General features: G+C 38.5%; 1 protein-coding gene across 1 annotated transcript in view; it reads right to left on the bottom strand.

Moving 5' to 3' along the window:
• Window positions 1–18,187, bottom strand: part of LOC136261313 (uncharacterized) — a 92,650-nt gene that overhangs the window by 30,617 nt on the left and 43,846 nt on the right. The window contains exons 6-10 of the mRNA XM_066055293.1: window positions 17,039–17,356; window positions 16,663–16,986; window positions 3,135–3,473; window positions 2,707–3,081; window positions 2,357–2,653 (exon numbers count right to left, since the gene is read on the bottom strand). Coding sequence (XP_065911365.1) covers window positions 2,357–2,653; window positions 2,707–3,081; window positions 3,135–3,473; window positions 16,663–16,986; window positions 17,039–17,356 — 1,653 coding nt within the window. The remainder of the gene's footprint in view (window positions 1–2,356; window positions 2,654–2,706; window positions 3,082–3,134; window positions 3,474–16,662; window positions 16,987–17,038; window positions 17,357–18,187) is intronic.

The raw sequence follows: 18,187 nt of genomic DNA, 5'->3' as shown, positions 1-18,187 counted from the left end.
AGCTAGAAGAAGTTTCTTTGTAGAGGGTTTAGCTACAAACAAATCACCCTGTAGAAAGATCAGCTAGAAGGAGTCACCTTGTAGAGAGTTCAGTTACAAAGAAATCATAATGTAGAGAGTTCAGCTACAAACTAGTGACCTTGTACAGACATCAGCTAAAAGAAATTACCTTGTAGAGAGTAACCATCATGTAGAGAGTTCAGCTGCAAACAAATCACCTGTAGAGAGTTCAGCTACAAACAATCTCCCTGTAGAGAGATCAGCTAGAAGAAGTTTCCTTGTAGAGAATTCAGCTACAAACAAATCACCCTCTAGAAAGATCAGCTAGAAGAAGTCACCTTGTAGAGAATTCAGTTACAAAGAAACCATCATGTAGAGAGTTCAGCTGCAAACAAATCTCCCTGTAGAAAGATCAGCTAGAAGAAGTCACCTTATAGAGAGTTCAGCTACAAAGAACCATCATGTAGAGAGTTCAGCTGCAAACAAATCTCCCTGTAGAAAGATCAGCTAGAAGAAGTTACCTTGTAGAGAGTTCAGCTTCAGAGAAATCACCCTGTAGAAAATTCAGCCACAAACAAATTGCCCTGTAGAAAGATTAGTTAGAAGAAGTTACCTTGTAGAGAGTTCAGCTACAAATAAACCATTCTGTAAAGAGCTCAGCTGCAAACAAATCACCTGCACAGAATTCAGCTACAAACAAACCACCCTGTAGAGAGATCAGCTAGAAGGAGTTACCTTGTAGATAGTTCAGCTACAAACAAATCATCCTGTAGAGAGATCAACCAGAAGAAGTTACCTTGTAGATTATTCAGCTACTAACAATTCACCCTGTAGAGAGGGCATCAAGAAGAAGTCACCTTGTAGAGTGTTCAGTTACAAAGAAACCACCATGGAGAGTTCTGTAATAAATATATGTATTATATATATAATTTGTACATTTACTGATAAAATCAGAAATATTTAAAGTACATCTGCTTCATCTTTTCTTCTTCCTGTGGTAAAGAAAAAAAAGACAGGTTAAAAAAGTCCCAAAGCCGGCCATAGGCTGGCTTTGTGGTATATAAATACAAAAAGAAATGAAATCTAATCCAAAACAGCCAAGCTGTAAAAAAAAACAGTGCGGCCCTCAAAAAGGCTATGGTGAAAAAAGATGTGAAATCCAAGGTGGCGGCTAAGAAATGGCTGTGATGGTATGTTAATGGTAAAAATTTTAATAATGGCAATTTAGGTGAATTTTTTGCCAAGACCAAGCGGCACAAAAATTCACCTGAATTTTTGTTATTAAAATTTTTACCATTAACCTACCATCACAGCCATTTCTTGGCCGCCACCTTGGATTTCACATCTTTTTTCACCATAGCCTTTTTGAGGGCCGCACTGTTTTTTTACAGCTTGGCTGTTTTGGATTAGATTGATAATTACAGAAATGTTTATAAAATTAGGCTTTCTGAGATTAAATCTAGGACTATTTTTCTGGCTGTGCATGCTATTTGAAAGTAAACTGGCTTAGAAATTATTACAAAATTACACTTTCTGAGATTGAATTTAATGACATTTTGAGAGTTAAGCATGCTATTTAAGAAGCTGGGTAAACTTGGGTTCTAAGATATTGAATTGTCACCACTATAATTATGTAGGAATTTGTTAGTTGTATATGTACCATAATAAAAGTTTAAAAAAATTAAATGATCTGATGAGAGCATTTTAAGATTGCGTTTGCAATTTTTAAACAGGGATTTTTATATATATTAAGCACTCTGAGATTGAATCTGAGAGCATTTTGATTGCCATTTAATATCAAGCTTTGGTGTAGTTGTAACTTACAATTCTAGTGGGTGCGTCTGAGATTTTAGGGGGGAAATCCCCCCTGACAGCCCTAGAATAAACACTGATTAATATATAAGATTTGAAGAGCAAGTTTCATGTAAAAAGGTTGAAAATAGCAGCTGCAAGTCAGAATATCACCACAGCAACTTTAAAACACTTTTAGGCCATGAAAAGTTAATTATGTGTTTCTGGTATCCTACCTGGTCAGTTTTTGGACAGAGGATTGTGCAGTGATTGTAGTAAAAATTCAGACTTAAACATGCTACTGAAATACTTTTAGTGTGTTTGTTACATGTAAAATTTGCAAAATTTGATGTCAACTACTGCTTAGCACCCAAGCCCTGCAATGTCAAATATAGTGTACTACGCTAACAATAAAAATAGAAAAAGGGAGAAGCCTGGTCAGCTAGTCAATTTGGGGAGTTGGTAGCACCAGAGGCATATAATTAAGCCTTATTCAAGTCTACATAAGCTGAGAAAAGCGTTTTAAAGTGATACAGGTAACCTGTATATGCATTATAAAACGTACCCATAATAATAACAGTAATGGTCACACTATCACTTCCAATAGGATTAGTCACAGTACATGTATATGTTCCACTATCGCTGATAGAGACACTATTAATGGAGTAGTAAGCACGGAACACTGCACTAGTACTATTATGAGTCACTGTAGTGATACTAGTGGACTGTACTATTGGACCACTGTCCTTCCTCCATGTGAATGTGTCTGGAGGAGAACCTCGTGAGGTACAGGACAATGTGAGGGGAGAACCAGCAGCAAGTATTAGTGCAGATGATGATTGAGGGTCTAGTATTGGAGCAGCTGTGTAAACAAAATAGATATTGTTGTTAGTTGGTAGATAGCAAGTTACTCACTTCTTCCACTGAAGTATACCCCCAATCTCCTTGTCTGGTTCATCATCGAACTGTCCATCATGACACATTTGTAAACACCTTCTGCAGTTGCAGTGAATGCTCCACATTGCCATAAGTTGATCACTCCAATATCATCAGTAAGATTTGCTGCATGTGACTGGAGTAGATGAACAATGGGAGGTTGGCAGAGTCCATAAGGTAACTGAGTTCCATTGAAGTACCATATACCCAGGTCAGTATTATCATCAGTACCAGTTGGTCCCAGTCCAGACACACAACGAGCAAGTAGACCATTTGTAGTTCCATTAATGTATGAATAGTCAGTGAGGAGATTACCAGTATCAGTTTCATTATCTACTTCAGCCAGAGCAATGCCTAAAAGGTATGTAGTACATATAAGTATTATGTGCAAAGTTACTAACTCATACCAGATATGAAAAGTGTAAGTGGTTCACTGCTATAGTTATTACCACCAATAGTTGCAGTACAAGTTATGGTACCACCATCCTCTGCTGTAACATTATCATCAGTCACACTTTGATTTGTCTGACCAGTTGGAAAACAAGCTGGATTACCACTATTATGAGCAGGATTAGTGTAACATCCTGTAGTGTTCCACTGGTAGCTGGTCACTGTAAATTCTGACCCATTGTTTGATGAAACCATACACATCAGAGTGACACTACTCAATATGGGATAGTCAAATGTGTTAGTAGATCCACTAACTGGTGTACCAGCTGGAGTACTGACTATAGTGACTGTAGGAACTACAGAGCACAATTTATTTAGGACACACACATACACATATAAATACATACGTAGCTCAACCCTCACACAGATGACACTGCAACATAATTTATAATACATATAGAAACGGGTATGGTCTGACATATACCCACAGCTAATATAAGCTGTAAAAAGGGTGTGGCCTTCAAAAGTCTGGATGAAAGGATTTGTGAAATCAAAGGTGGTGGCCATGAAATGGCTGCAATGATGTTAATAGGTATATAGTTGCTGTGCATCATCAAGACACACGATGGTGTGCCGTGCAGCCAAGTACAGCTAGTGCGGGCACATGACAGACAAGTGTGTATTTTACAGGAACCAAGAAAACACCATTTTCACGCATCTGTAGCTTGATAATGGTAAAACAGATATTAACCATTTTTACTGTGGAAACTCCCTCAGGGTAGGGCACCTCCCATTCCAAATTTGAGGTGAATCTGCTCATCCATCACGGAGATACGTGCCTTCAAAGTTTGCTTTATTTTCTTTGTATTTTTCTTCATCTTTATTTTCTTCTTCGTCTCGCACACTTTAGAAAAATTGTAATAACTTGTGCGTGCTTTAGTCGACTTGCTTAAAATCTGGAGGGCAGTAGGAACAATACTACACATTTACAGTTCAATTTTGGTACAGATCAGACAACGAACAAGGGAGTTATGTGCAATTTTTCAAAACTCTAAAAGCGATTTGTTGTCATGCCTCCAGGGTGAACCGCTAGACAGAATTACTTGAAAATCAGTCTGTATATGGAGTAACTATCACGCAGTAACAGTTATGGAGTTATAACAAAAACACCAACTATGTGTAAAAAGCGCACGATCGAGTTTTGTTACTACAGGTTTTTGCAATTGAAGTCAGCAACTTTGCAACTGAATTCGTCCTGTATGCAATTGAGTTTGTCGCTTTTGCAATTGAATTAGTCCTGTTTTCAATTGAATTTGTCGGTTTTGCAACTGAATTTGTCCTGTTTGCAATTGAATTCATCGGTTTTGCAGTTAATTTCATCCATAACAAGAATGGCAGCTGGAGAAAACACAAAAACATGGTGTAGCAGCTGCTACAAGAACTTGTTCAAGTACAACAGTAGTAAACAACTCTTTATAAGGCATTAATTCTTCCTCTACAGCCTATCCAGCAACATTCCAAAAACTCTGCTGTGCCATTCGCAATGGGTGTGGTCACTTGCAAGCAAGCTAATTAACTTGTCAGACAGCTATCAGCTTCGCATGTTACCAGTTTCTAGTGTCTCAAGTGTAATTCTCCATAGCGAAAACAATTCATCTCTTAATGAATGGTTGGTTTCTTGGAGCCGTTTTGTTTATGACGAATTGTAATACAAATGCAACGAATTGTATTGCAAAACCGACGAATTCAACTGCAAAACCGACGAATTCAACTGCAAAACCGACGAATTCAATTGCAAACGAGATGAATTCAATTGCAAAACCGACAAATTCAATTGCAAACAGGACAAATTCAATCGCAAAGGCGATGAATTCAATTGCAAAAACCTGTAAAAAGTATTACCTATCATGCCTACCAAGCAAACTAGCTTATGGAATCAGCTGAAAATGGGTACAGAGGTAGATTAATTGTTTTAGAACAAGCTTTCAGTGCTTTATAAGAAATGAGATAAAAAACCACTGAGTTACACTACAAAAGTCAACTAGTTGTAATAAGTGCGTGATCGAGATATACTCTAATAGTGCAGTCACTCTAATAGAACATTCAGCTTCATAGAAAATCTTTCTATTAGAACATTAAGGTCACCATGTAGAGAGTTTAGCTAACAACAAGAGAGAGGTATGAAAATGTACAGTCTATTTGAATATTGTAACAAAATTAATATTTTGTAGTAAGGAATTGTAATTAGTTGTAAGCAAGTAGTAATTAAGGCAACTGGCGCTAATTGCCAGCTGACCTTCAAATCTTGTAATTTTTTCCCTTTGATTTCTCTAATGTGCTTGTACTTGTGTTCAATGATCTGTAAAGTAATAAATAAATAAATAAAATTAATAGTCAAGTAAACTGTAATTTCTGTCTTCCATAACCATCATTGCATCTGTAAATAAAAAGCAAGCTCCAAAGCGACTGGCTGTGGGCACAAACAGAAGTGAAATCCGTAGTGACAAAAACAACCAAGCTGTACAAAGGGTGTGGTGTTTAAAAGTCTGGATGAAAGAAAGTTGTGAATCAAAGGTGGCGGCCAAGAAAAGGCCGCAATGATGTTAATGTAAATTTAAATCCGGCAAGCTGTGAAAAAAGGGTGTGGCCTCCATAAAAGCCAGGGTGAAAAAATGTGAAATCCAAGGTGGCGGCCAAGAAATGGCTGTGATGGTAGGTTAATAGCAAAAATTTTAATAACGACAATTCAGGTGAATTTGTGTTGCCTTCTCCTAGGATTCGGCACCAAATTCACTTGAATTGCTGTCATTAAAGTTTTTGCCATTAACCTACCATCACAGCCATTTCTTGGCTGCCACCTTGGATTTCACCTTCTTTACAAATTTAAAGACCACCGCTTCACATTGTAATTATAGTGAGGTTCCAAACATCTATTTCATGACTTTATCAAAACAGCTTTCAAATAGTCCATGCAAGTGAAATGTAGCTAGTACACTACAACCTACTGTATCAATGAAAAATGAGGTCTCATATGGAGATGATGACCTTAAAAGCCTAATCTTTTTAGCTGACCTGAAATAGATGTTTGGTACCTAGCTATTATTACAATGTGAAGAGATGGTCTTTGTGAAGAGGGTGGTTATATAAAAGGTGACCATGAAGAGATCTTATAAGTCTGTATGCCTTTTGAAATCTAATTACAATGTAGTATTTGTATGGAGGTGGTCTTTATAAGAAGGTGGTCTTTATAAGAAGGTGGTATTTTTAAGAGGTGGCCTCTAAACAAGGGTTTTACTCTAGGGTACATTTATATGATGATTTAGCCATTTCCGTTTTCCATTTCCACTGTTTCTGATTCCCCAGCTACATATGCTTGTCAATCTACCCACAATGGCACAACAGCTTTCTTGGCTGCACGACACACTACTGTGTGTCTTAATTTTGCACAAAATTTCAGTATATCACTATTATCACATTGTAGTGAATATTGTGAGTGTCGTTTAATTAATTACAGATTAGTCACGTGTGTGAAGTTAACATGGCAGCTTTAGTAAAGGAGAATCAGTAATCTATTAGGCTGGGCTCGATCTTCCTTGTAAATGACCAATTTAGTGGTCCACTTGATTGGAAATTGTCGTCTGGTAACGACGGTTGGAAAATCTGGTGCCCAATGTGGGGCACGATTCTATTGATCCACCTACATGTGCCAAGTGATTTTCTAACCTGAGGCGAATTACCTGGTACCATGGTGCAGTACACCCTTCTCTTTACCGTGAACGGTATTCAATAAGGTGGAGTGATTTAATTGTTGACGCCATTGTTTGTTTTGTCTTCTTTATTCGATCGATATCCATCACCAGACTGTTGTATGGCCACCGAAGAGTGGAAGAAGCTAGAGAGACTGAGATTAATTTGTCAAGGTCATTGGGGCATTCTGACTAAACTAATCAAGGAAATTGATGCACTAGTTGGACTTGTGGAACCAGAAACAGATTGATTAAGAATAATTTTTGAGCAACTTGAGGGGAAATTGAAAGTATTTAGTAATCTCGATGGTGAAATCGTGGCTTTGTGTCCTGAGGAAGACATAGAACATGAGATAGACAGAATCAATAACCGCTAAGATAATTGGGACAAAGTGGAAGACAGATGAGGCTCTCAAAAGAGAGAATTCACATAGTAAATCCCCAACAAGGCCCTCCATGTCAGAAGAAGCTGTAGCTGTGAAACCTCTACTACCAAAGCTCACTTTGCAGAAATTTCGTGGGGACATTACTACCTGGAGTGCCTTCTGGGATTCTTACAAATCTGCTGTACATGTCAACAATGCCACAGTTGTGGTGGATAAGTTCAACTATTTAAGTTCCCTACTTGAGGGCCCCACCCACTGAACTATCCAAGGGCTAACTCTGAATGATGACAATTATGTAGCTGCTGTACAATTGTTACAAGAGCGTTTCAGCAAACCCAAACACATAATCAATGCACATATGGAAGAGCTAATCAAATTACCTTCTTGTACTATTGAAAAACCGTCCTCTATGAGATTTGTTTATGATAAGGTAACCGTTCACATTAGAGAGTTTGCAGCTTTAGGCATTAAATCAGATCACTATGGCGGTTTACTAGTACCTATTGTAATGACTAGATTACCTCCAGAGCTACGTTTGCGTTTCATTCGTGACACAATTAAGGAAGTGTGGGAGATTGACGAGCTGATGGGAGTGCTGAAGAAGGAAGTCGAAGCAAGAGAGTCTGCTGATCTTGTAAAGTCCTGTGGTCCAAAATCCCAAGCTACCTCCTTCGTTGCCTCCATCAGCTTCTGCTCTGTTGCTAAGCAACTCTGCAGTGTGCCTACTGTAGTGACCTGCACTACTCTGCCTCCTGTCCAAAGGTTAAATCCCCACAAGAACGCAAGTCAATATTGTTAAGATCAGGGAGATGTCTTAACTGCCTTAAAACTAGTCACAAGTAGAGAATGTAGCTCCACCAAAACCTGTCGGAATTGTGGAAGAAAGTATCACCAGTCCATATGCAAGCATGCAAATGAATCAGGCAATACAGACAAACCCAATAGTGGACCAATCTAGTGCTGGGAATGCGAATAATGGACAAAGAGAAGGAACCGTCTCCACCAGTTCTGCTAGCGTTGCAAAGAACTAACAGACTATGTTTTTGCAGACTGTCCGTGCCTTGGCTTCGGTAAATCATGGTGATACATCGGTGTGTGTGCGTATATTGTTTGACAGTGGCATTCAGCTGTCGTATGTAACTGAGAAGCTGCAAACTAAGCTGGGTCTGAGGCAAACTAGAATTGAGAAGCTTTATTTCAACACTTTTGGAAACAATGGGTATAAGACTCAATCTTGTGCCATGGTAAAACTCTATCTAAGAGGACTAAGAAACAGTTTCTATATCTGCATTGACTTCTCCAGCTATCTGGTCGCCACTATTCTTCTGCTATCAAAATAGACAATCATCCCCAACTCTGTGACCTTCCTTTAGCAAATCGGTGTGCTAAGCCTAAGGGGGAGATCAACATTCTGCCAACTTTTACTGGAACATTGTGACAGGCGAGGTTGTGAGAGAGGAGGGAGGTTTGGCAACAGTCAATAGTAAGCTAGGGTGACTTTTATCAGGACCCATTGACTCACAGGATGTTGGTCCTTTAAACCACATGAATGTAGTTGGGAGCCTCTACTAGTACAATTTGTGATAACAGGAATGATGTACTAAACAACTCCTTGCGTGATTTCTGGGAATTGGAGTCCCATTGTATTGTAGATGTGCCAGTGAAATCAATGACTTCTACTTCCTCTGTACCCTCCATTTTGTTTAATGAGAATTGTTACAGTATCAGCCTTTCTTGGAAGGACGACCATGCTGAAATTCTTGATCACCTGACACTATGTGAGAGTTGACTCAGAGGCTTACTGTGCAAGTTACAGCACACTCCAGACTTGCTACTTGAGTATAGCAAGATCACCAAGGTTCAATTAGACTGTGGTGTAGGCAGTTGAGCCAGGTCAACCAGGTATGACACACCAGAATGTACATTATTTACCTCACCATGGTGTACGTGTTTCGTCAAGCTAGTCAGACTACCAAGTTGCATATTGTCTATAATGGTTCTGCCAGAGCTTTCAACAATGAACCGTCCTTAAACGACTGTTTAGAAACTGGCCCAACCATATTCCAAAATTGTTTGAAATTTTAGTTCAATTTCGTTGGCACAAGATTGCGATTACCGCTGACATTGAAAAGGTTTTTTTTGATGGTAGCTGTTGATGACAAGGATAGAGATTTTCTGAGCTTTTAGAGGACTAAGGATCCGTTGAAGTCACCTTATGAACTATTATACTTACAATTCACACGATTAGTTTTTGGGTTGCGACCTTCACCAGCCATCCTGGGGGAGGTGCTTATGCACCACATTGATAAATACCAATCAGAGCTTCCTGAATTAACAAAACAGCTTAAGAAATCTTTCTATGTAGATGATCTAGTGACTGGAGCTTTTGACATCAGTGAGGATACAGAATTCTTCAAGAAATCCAGAGAAGTTATGGCTGCGGGAGAAATGAATTTGAGAAAGTGGAAATCCAACTCTCCCAAATTGATGAAGCAAATTAAACACTTGATTATGCTGTTGGAAGATCAAAATGGGCTTCATTTGTCGGGACCACTCGTAGAAGACGATGAAAGCTATGCTGGAACAGTCACTGATCACTGTGTTGCAACAATGAATCAGCCCTTCAGAATTCTTGGAGTGATATGGGATCACACTACTGACACCTTCAGGTTTGATTTGACTCACTTGGCATCCCATGTGAGTTCTGAGTCAGTGACTAAGAGAGTGATTTTAAGGTTGACAGCCAAGACATTTGACTAGTTGGGATTCATCAGTCCATTTGTGATACAGCTCAAAATTCTTTTTCAGTCCTTGTGTCAAGACAAGCTAGATTGGGACATGTAACTTCAGGTGAGTTGTTACTGAAATGGACAGCCATAATGTCTGAGATAAGTAACCTTAATAAGGTTTGTGTAGCTAGATGTTATTTCATTTCAGAAGTCGATCAGTTCAATCATACGGATTCTGTGATGCCTCCAAACATGCTTTTGCAGCTGTCGTTTACTTAAGATGTGCTTACAGTGATGGAAGGGTTGAGGTCTCCTTAGTGGCTTGCAAGACCCATGTGTCACCTCTGAAGAATTTGACCATTCCTCGTTTGGAGTTCATAGGTGCTGTTGTTCTTAATTGTCTTATGGCCAGCATTGTTACTTCCTTATGTGAGAACTATATCGCTTTTTACTGGACTGACTCTATGACAGCTTTGCACTGGATACAAACTGTGAAGCCCTGGAAGCAGTACATCAACCTTCGTGTTGTTGAGATATGAATTCTCTCAGATCATGAGAAGTGGCAGTTTTGTCAAGGCAATCTGATCCCAGCTGACATCCCTTCTAGGGGAATGAGTGGGACCAAACTTGTAAACTATTCCTTGTGGTGGAATGGCCCAGATTTCCTGAGAAAACCCGGAGCAACAATGGTCAAGGGGCAACGCCTTTCCACCAGATGAAATCACTGAAGCTTAGGTAATCAAGTATCCAATGTGCACTACTCGTGTTTTGCTGAGTTCGAATGAGCTTAAGGTATGTGTGCATACAATAATTGATTGCACAAGGTTCAGTTCTCTTAATAAATTGTTGCGTGTAACAGCATATGTGCACAAAGATTTGTAAACCTATCAAGACGACAGCGCCAACACAGTGAAACTGCTCAGACTTCACCATTCATTACTGCAACCGATGTGAAAGTGGCTGAAGAACTCTGGATATGGTCAGTGCAATCTGAGTCATTTAGTGTTGAATCAGCATACTGTCAAACAAATGAAAAACATGGGGCTTTCAACGAGTTAGCCAGTTTGGACTGTTCATCGATGATCATGGTTTGCTTCGGTGCCAAGGAAGAATCAACAATGCCTTGTTAAATGTTGACAGTAAGAATCCTGTTTTACTTCCTTCTAGCCACACCTTGGTCAAGTTGCTTATTCAACGCATGCACAGATAAATCAAGTATAGTGGCACTGCTGACACATTGGCTACTCTTCGTGAAAGGTATCGGATCTCGAAGGGAAGACAAACAGTGAAGAAGGTGATTCGTTTGTGTGTGGTATGCAAAAAATCAGAAGGAGCATTGTATTCTTCCTCAGTTCCACCGAACCTACCAGATTTTTGCACATCTGAAGACCCCCATTCTGTCACACAGGCACTGATTTTGTGGGTCCAATATTTATGAAATCCAAATCCAGTTCAGAGAAAGCATATGTCTGTTGGTATACCTGCTGTTCAACTAGAGCAATTCATCTGGAATTAATGTCAGACATGTCAGTAGACTCATTTCTGTTTTCCTTTCACAGGTTTGTAGGTTGAAGGGGCTTACCTATAACGTTGGTTTTTGATAATGCTAAAACCTTCCAAAACTTGTCAAAAGAGATTTTGAAAATTGCTCGGTCACAGAAAGTCAATGATTATTTGAGCACTAGAAATGTTGCCTGGAAGTTTATTGTTGAGAGAGCTCATTGGTGGGGTGGGTTTATGAACAACTTGTGAGAAGTGTCAAATGTAGCTTGAAGAAGAGTATAGGAAAGAGCCATGTAACTTACAACCAGCTTGGTACTTTGCTAGTAGAGATTGAAGGCATCATTAATTCTCACTCTCTGACTTACTTGTCGGATGATCAAGACAGAATCAAGGGAAGCTTATGTCCATTGCATCTTATCTATGGAAGGAGATTAACTACTGCATTGAATGATGGACACTTTGAGATTGTCAGCACTCACCAGTCGCTGACCAAGAAGCTGAAACATCACTGACATCTTTTGAACCAATTCTTGAACCAGTGGAGGCGAGACTATCTCCTCAATCTCGGGGTGAGTCACAACTTGAATACAAAGAAGCATGGTAAACCATTAATCCAAATAGGCAATGCTGTAATTGTGAAGAGTGACACATGTAGACGGCTATTCTGGAAGTTGGGTGTTATCGACAAGCTTTTGATAGGCAAGGATGGTAATGTTAGAGCAGCTATTGTCAGAGTTCCAGAACAACAAGTTGTTACGAAGGAGTGTCAAGCACCTATTTCCAATTGAAGTGCAACAGGAAGCTTCACCCGATGATGCACCTACCGGATCAAATGACACTTCACCCCCTATTGGACAAACTAACAGTTCAACTTCGGATTACAGCGTCATAGGAATAGTTGACTATTGTATCATTTACTGTTGTATTTATTCGTTTAGTTGGCCCCAAGGTGTCCAAGGGATTGTGTAGTGAATATTGCATGCGCCATTTATTAATTACAGATTAGTCACGTGCGTGAAGTTAACATGGCGGCTTTAGTAAAGGAGTATCAGTAATCTATTAGGTTGGGCTTGATCCTTCTTGTAAACGATCAATTTAGTGGTCACTTGATTGGAAATTGTTGTCTGGTAACGACCGTTGGATACGATAGTACTGTATAATAGGGACCACAAAGGAGTGAGCATGGCCAATGAAAAATCATCATCAACCTCATTTTTCCCTGACAGCAATGAAGCAATATTGGTTAGGTAAAACTAAGCTCAAACAAGCCTTCAGATTGACCCGAATCACTTTCAACAAGTTGTTACAACATTTAAAAAATTTAAACGGTTTCTCTACTGACTGACTGAGTAACTGACTGACTGATGCCTTCAGACAAGTGTAACTCGATAACAGCTAAGGCTATGGGCTTGATTTTTTCACTGTTTGACGTCGCTTTGGCCCGAGAGGTGTCTTTTGGCATACTGCAGTACATACAATGCATTCTTCATGGATTACCAATGTCCTCCTTTGTGTCCCATTCATCTTTGCTGACAGCGAAAAGTGTCAATTTGGCAGTAACATGTGATGGTTTTCCTTCGTAATGGAAATTGTCCATATTTTTCATAGTAACTACTTTAGAGGTGCTTTTCGAACAGTTCATTTGTAATGCTGTGTAACAGGTTTAGCATAGCTGACAACAAAGCATAATGGATACTTCACTTTTGATAGCTTGGGCACGCAGCACAATTTTTTTCATGAGGTATGCATGGGTCGCAATCAGTCACAACCAGTCACAATTTTACAGAAACAAGTTGATGTTGTGCTACTTATAAAAACCAGGCGCCATGCAGCAAACAAACCTAACTGGAATTAATTAACGGTGTACTAAACTAATATTTATGTTGGGTTTTGCTTTGCTGCTACATGCACAACTGAATCATAGTAATTTGTATTTTGTAATTGATGAAATATTTTGAAATTATGTTGCTAAGCACTGCTAAGGAGGCTAATCTCAAACAAAACACTTTAACCCACTAATGATGCACATAAGTATCTTCTTAACTGTTTTGTAGTTTGTCTATAACATTTTCTTATGCAAATTCTCCAGGCAAAGACTCAAAGTTGCTCTTCATTTTCGTTCACGTATGTACTGGCACGTCCCTTTTCAACACAAAGGAATTTGTTATACCTGGTAACCTAGGAGGCCAGCTGTGTTATTTTTCGGCTGTTTGACATCCGTAGAACCCTTTGGGTAAGGCCTTCACTGCATCCTTATATAAACTCGTTTCACCCATATTTCAAACTGGCACGCATTAACTGTCTTAAACCTAAGCTTACCTGCCCAGAAGTATAATACAGGCTCTACATTGCCTTTATTTATCACATAAAGGCTGTTTTTAGTGAACAAAATTTTGCTCACGTGGGTGTGGAAAGACAAATAAATATACAAACAAACATACAAACACACTTTTTGGAAAACAATTTCAGTAAACCAGGCAAGCACCCACACAAAGGCCAGCTGTGGGTGCATGCTTGGTTTAAAAAATAACAAACAAGTATGCAAAAAATTAGGAATTTTCAACTAGAGTAGGGACCATAGCACATAAAAAGTACGGAAACAAGCTGGAGTAGTGCACAGTATTAAATCACAGTAAAACAACAAGAAGTGATATATCCCTACTGTGCATGGTATCTTGGGTGCAGTAGGGATATAATACTTCTTATTGTTTTACAGTGATTTAATATCATGCACTACTCCAGCTTGTTTCAGTACTTTTTATCGAAGTGCTATGGTCCCTATACTCTAGTTGTAATTTCCAATTTTATCCAGCTTGTTTCAGTACTTTTTATCGATGTGCTATGGTCCCTACTCTAGTTGAAAATTCCAATTTTTTGTGTACTTGTTCATATTAGGTAGGAGTGCAGCAGGCCAAAGAGTGGGAGGGTGGGGTAAGTTTGGCAATAAAAATTACACAGTGGAGTTCAATGCATACAACAGGCATGTACCTTCTGGAAGTAGAGATACGTATGATGATATATCAATACATCACCATATCACATATGCAAGAGAGTGATACAGGAATCATTACAATTTTTACATGACTGATAAATCATGTATTGCTAAATAATAGATGTATTGACATGAATATTATAAACATAGTTGTGTTTTGCATTAAAATTGAAAAATTAATTATTGAATGCAGATTTCAGTTTACAATCATATTATTGAGTTAGGAATGGGACAGAGCTAGAAAAGAGAAAATTATCTGTCTGTCTGTTAAGGAAATCTGGCATATACCTGTATACACTGCTTAGAATTACCTGGAAGTTCGGGCATGTCTTTGAGAAAACTCCAAAAACTAAACTAAAGAACTCCAAATTTTGGAACCTCCAAAGCTATTATCAATGTGAATTTAAAGTTAATTTAAGTATCTACCATCAGATGCTGAATATTCTTTACTAGAGTCATGATCTTTTGTTATTAACTTGTGCCATCTATGGGCCCTGGCAAAAATTTACCACTAAAAGTGGGACAGGGCATGGCCTCCTTGCCCCTCATTTCCACTGTTTACGTGTAGTCTACCCATAGACAGTGACACTAGTACCCCCAGTTGTACATATTTGTAAATCTAGTTCACAATATAAATGCTGTCATGGTATTCAAGGTATGACAAATTATCATAAAATACAATAGTGTGTCAAATAGCATCTTAATTTCTTCGTGTTTTCTTAACTCTTGTTCTTTTAGCACACTTTAGAAAAATCACAATACTCGTGCATGCTTTTATTGATTGACTTCAAATCTGCAAGGCAGTATGAGCATATTGCAGAACAGTTACAGTCTATTTTTGTACATGTTAAATTAAGAACAATGGAGTTATGCATGATTTTAAAAATTGCAAAAGTGGTTTGTTGTCACGCATACAGGGTAATTTGCTTGATGGAATAACTTAAAAATTGGTCTGTGCATGAAGTGATTATCATAGTGAAAATCATTTGTGGTTTGAAAGTATTAGCTAAGGAGATAAGTAAAAATCAAACACGTGAAGCAGAAGATACTCTAGTCACTGAGAAGTATAAAACATGCACAAAAAATGTTGGAACCAGCAACCTCTACATCTATATACCCAAACTCTTTATCATTCTGCCGCTGCTATCAGTTCCTCATCTCACTTAATTTCTACCTTATAAATAAATTCTACTTTGGTATAGAATGATTAAGTACAATTTTGTAGATCTATCTGTGGAAATTCTAGAACATTCCATGTACGCTGTATTAGAAGTGCTCAGAAAAAAAATGATGTGCTGTATTAGAGTAAAAACATTATAATGCGTAGGCTATATATCAAGACACACAGTGGTGCATCGTGTAGCCAAGTACAGCCGGTGCAGGCATGCGACAGACTCATTTTATGGAACCAAGGAAATGATGTTTTCATGTATCTGTAGCTCAATAGTGCTTGGACAGTATTATTAACCATTTTTGTAGTGGATACGTCCTCAGGGTATGGCACCAAATTTGAGCTGAATCTGCCCAGCCATCACTGGGATACGTGGCTTCAAAGTTTGTCTTATTCTCTTTGCATATTTTTTCTTAATCTTCTTTCAATCAAGTCATCATGTAGGAAGTCAATTCAGCCACAAATAAGTCACCCTGTAGAGCATTCAGCCTTGCAAATCTCGCTGTAGATAGTTCAGCTACACATATACAACACCCTGTAGTTACAGGGTACAGTTGTGTAACAAGGGACAAATATGTAGCAGTCTTCAATGATTAAGAAGAAAAATAACAAGTTAAAAGGAAGCTGGCTTGATTGACTTTGGGGATGTGATTACAAAAAGAAGTAATATCTATACTAAAACAGCCAAGCTGTAAAAAAAGGTGTGGTTCTCCAAAAAAAAACAGGGTGAAAAAGGAAAACAAAGGTGGCGGCCATCACCATTATATACAATGATTGACATGGGCATCTTTGCAGCCATTTCTTGGCCACCACCTTTGATTTCCTAACTTTTCCACCCTGGAATTTTTAGAGGGCCACACCTATTTTCACAGCTTGGCTGTTTTAGTATACATAGACATTTGTGCTGCATTGGGTTCAGCTATCCTTTTCATCTCTAGTAGATATAGTAAAGTACGTAACAGCATTAATAAACTGTTTGAACTGCAATACAGTACTACTGTTATATATATCCATTTACCACTTATAGACTCCAGTACAACTGATGCTGATTCATTAACTTCCAGTATCGTCACATTACATGTATATGTTCCATTATCTCCCTCCATCAGGTAGGTAAACTGGATACTACTAGAGTAATTGTTACCACTACTACTGGTTGGACTGATGGTCACTCTACTATCATTTGTAATAGTGTCTCCTCCAGGTCCCATCCACATGATCATTACTGAACTGGACTCCACTCCACTAACTGTACTCACTCTACACTCCATTATTTGGGGATTACCCACCATAGCTCCTTGTATTGGATCAGATGGTAATATGACAACTATAGGAGGAAGAACTGTGGAGGAAATGAATACATAGCAAAGGAACATTGAACAATACACACTAACCCATCACATCCAGTGTAACACTATCATTAGCCATTACTGGTGGACTAGTGTTGATCACCACCACACACTGGTATTCTCTACCATCATCAGTTGTGTTCAATTGTGAGATGTTGTAAGTATCTGTGTACACTACTGAGTTGTCTGTTGTGGAGCTAACATTACCTCCCTCTATTCTATCAAGTTCTGTACCATCACTACTCCATATAATATCCACTCTACTGGTGATACCTCTCACAGTAGTCACACTACACTTCAGTGTTAGTAACTGACCAACCATCTGAGTGTTGGGAGAAGTTGCAGCCAGATTGGGAAATGGTACTGCAGTTTAAACAAATATTCGTCAAATAAGTATGGCAGTATATAATAGTAGGGATTACCCAGATCCTAGAAAAGTCAGCTTGAAATGCTTATTCCATAAAGACTTAAGTGTTGGACGAGTTAATTAATTATCTACAGCAATACAAATAATATTTTGACACCTTTCTATATTACTTTTTTTACTGATAAGCTAACTAGTGTGTTCTAAATTTGACCCATTGATTGCTGAACCACTATTATTTATTTAACCCTTTAAGCAGGGGCGGATCTAGGATTTATAAAGGGGGGAGGCTAGCTGAAGGTGCTAATCTCTTGGGTAGAGGTGTGCAAGGCTCACCTCTCAGTATTCAAAGCATGCTGGAAGTAAGGTGCCATTCCCCCACCTCCACCAGAAAATTTAGAAAAATAGATGCTAAAATACAAATAAAATGCATATTCCTGCCTGTAGATATTTTATATACTGTATACAGCCTTCAGATTATAGATATGGCTCTCTGCAGCTTTTGTTAATGGAAAGGTTTGTGTAGCTAGGTTCAGATAATTAAGCACATGTTGCACCTGACCCTCTTACAATTGCACAACAATAGGTGCATGTTAGAATAATAATGTTGAAACTGGAAAATTTTGAAATTTGAATGATGCAAGATTGATCTGAGAGCATTTTCAATGGAAATTGTGTACCTAAATTAAGTATTGCCATCCATAATAACTACTCAAGTAGATGAATCAAACCTTTTAAACAGACAAAAGTACTTCATTGTATGTATAGGTACAGGTAAGTTTGGAAAAATTCCGTAACAGAACCAACTTATGCTTCCACTGAATGTTCTA

This window comes from Dysidea avara, chromosome 7 (genome assembly GCF_963678975.1).
Source record: "Dysidea avara chromosome 7, odDysAvar1.4, whole genome shotgun sequence".
In the NCBI taxonomy this organism is placed as follows: Eukaryota; Metazoa; Porifera; class Demospongiae; order Dictyoceratida; family Dysideidae; genus Dysidea; species Dysidea avara.
This window is presented reverse-complemented; position numbering and strand designations above follow the sequence as displayed.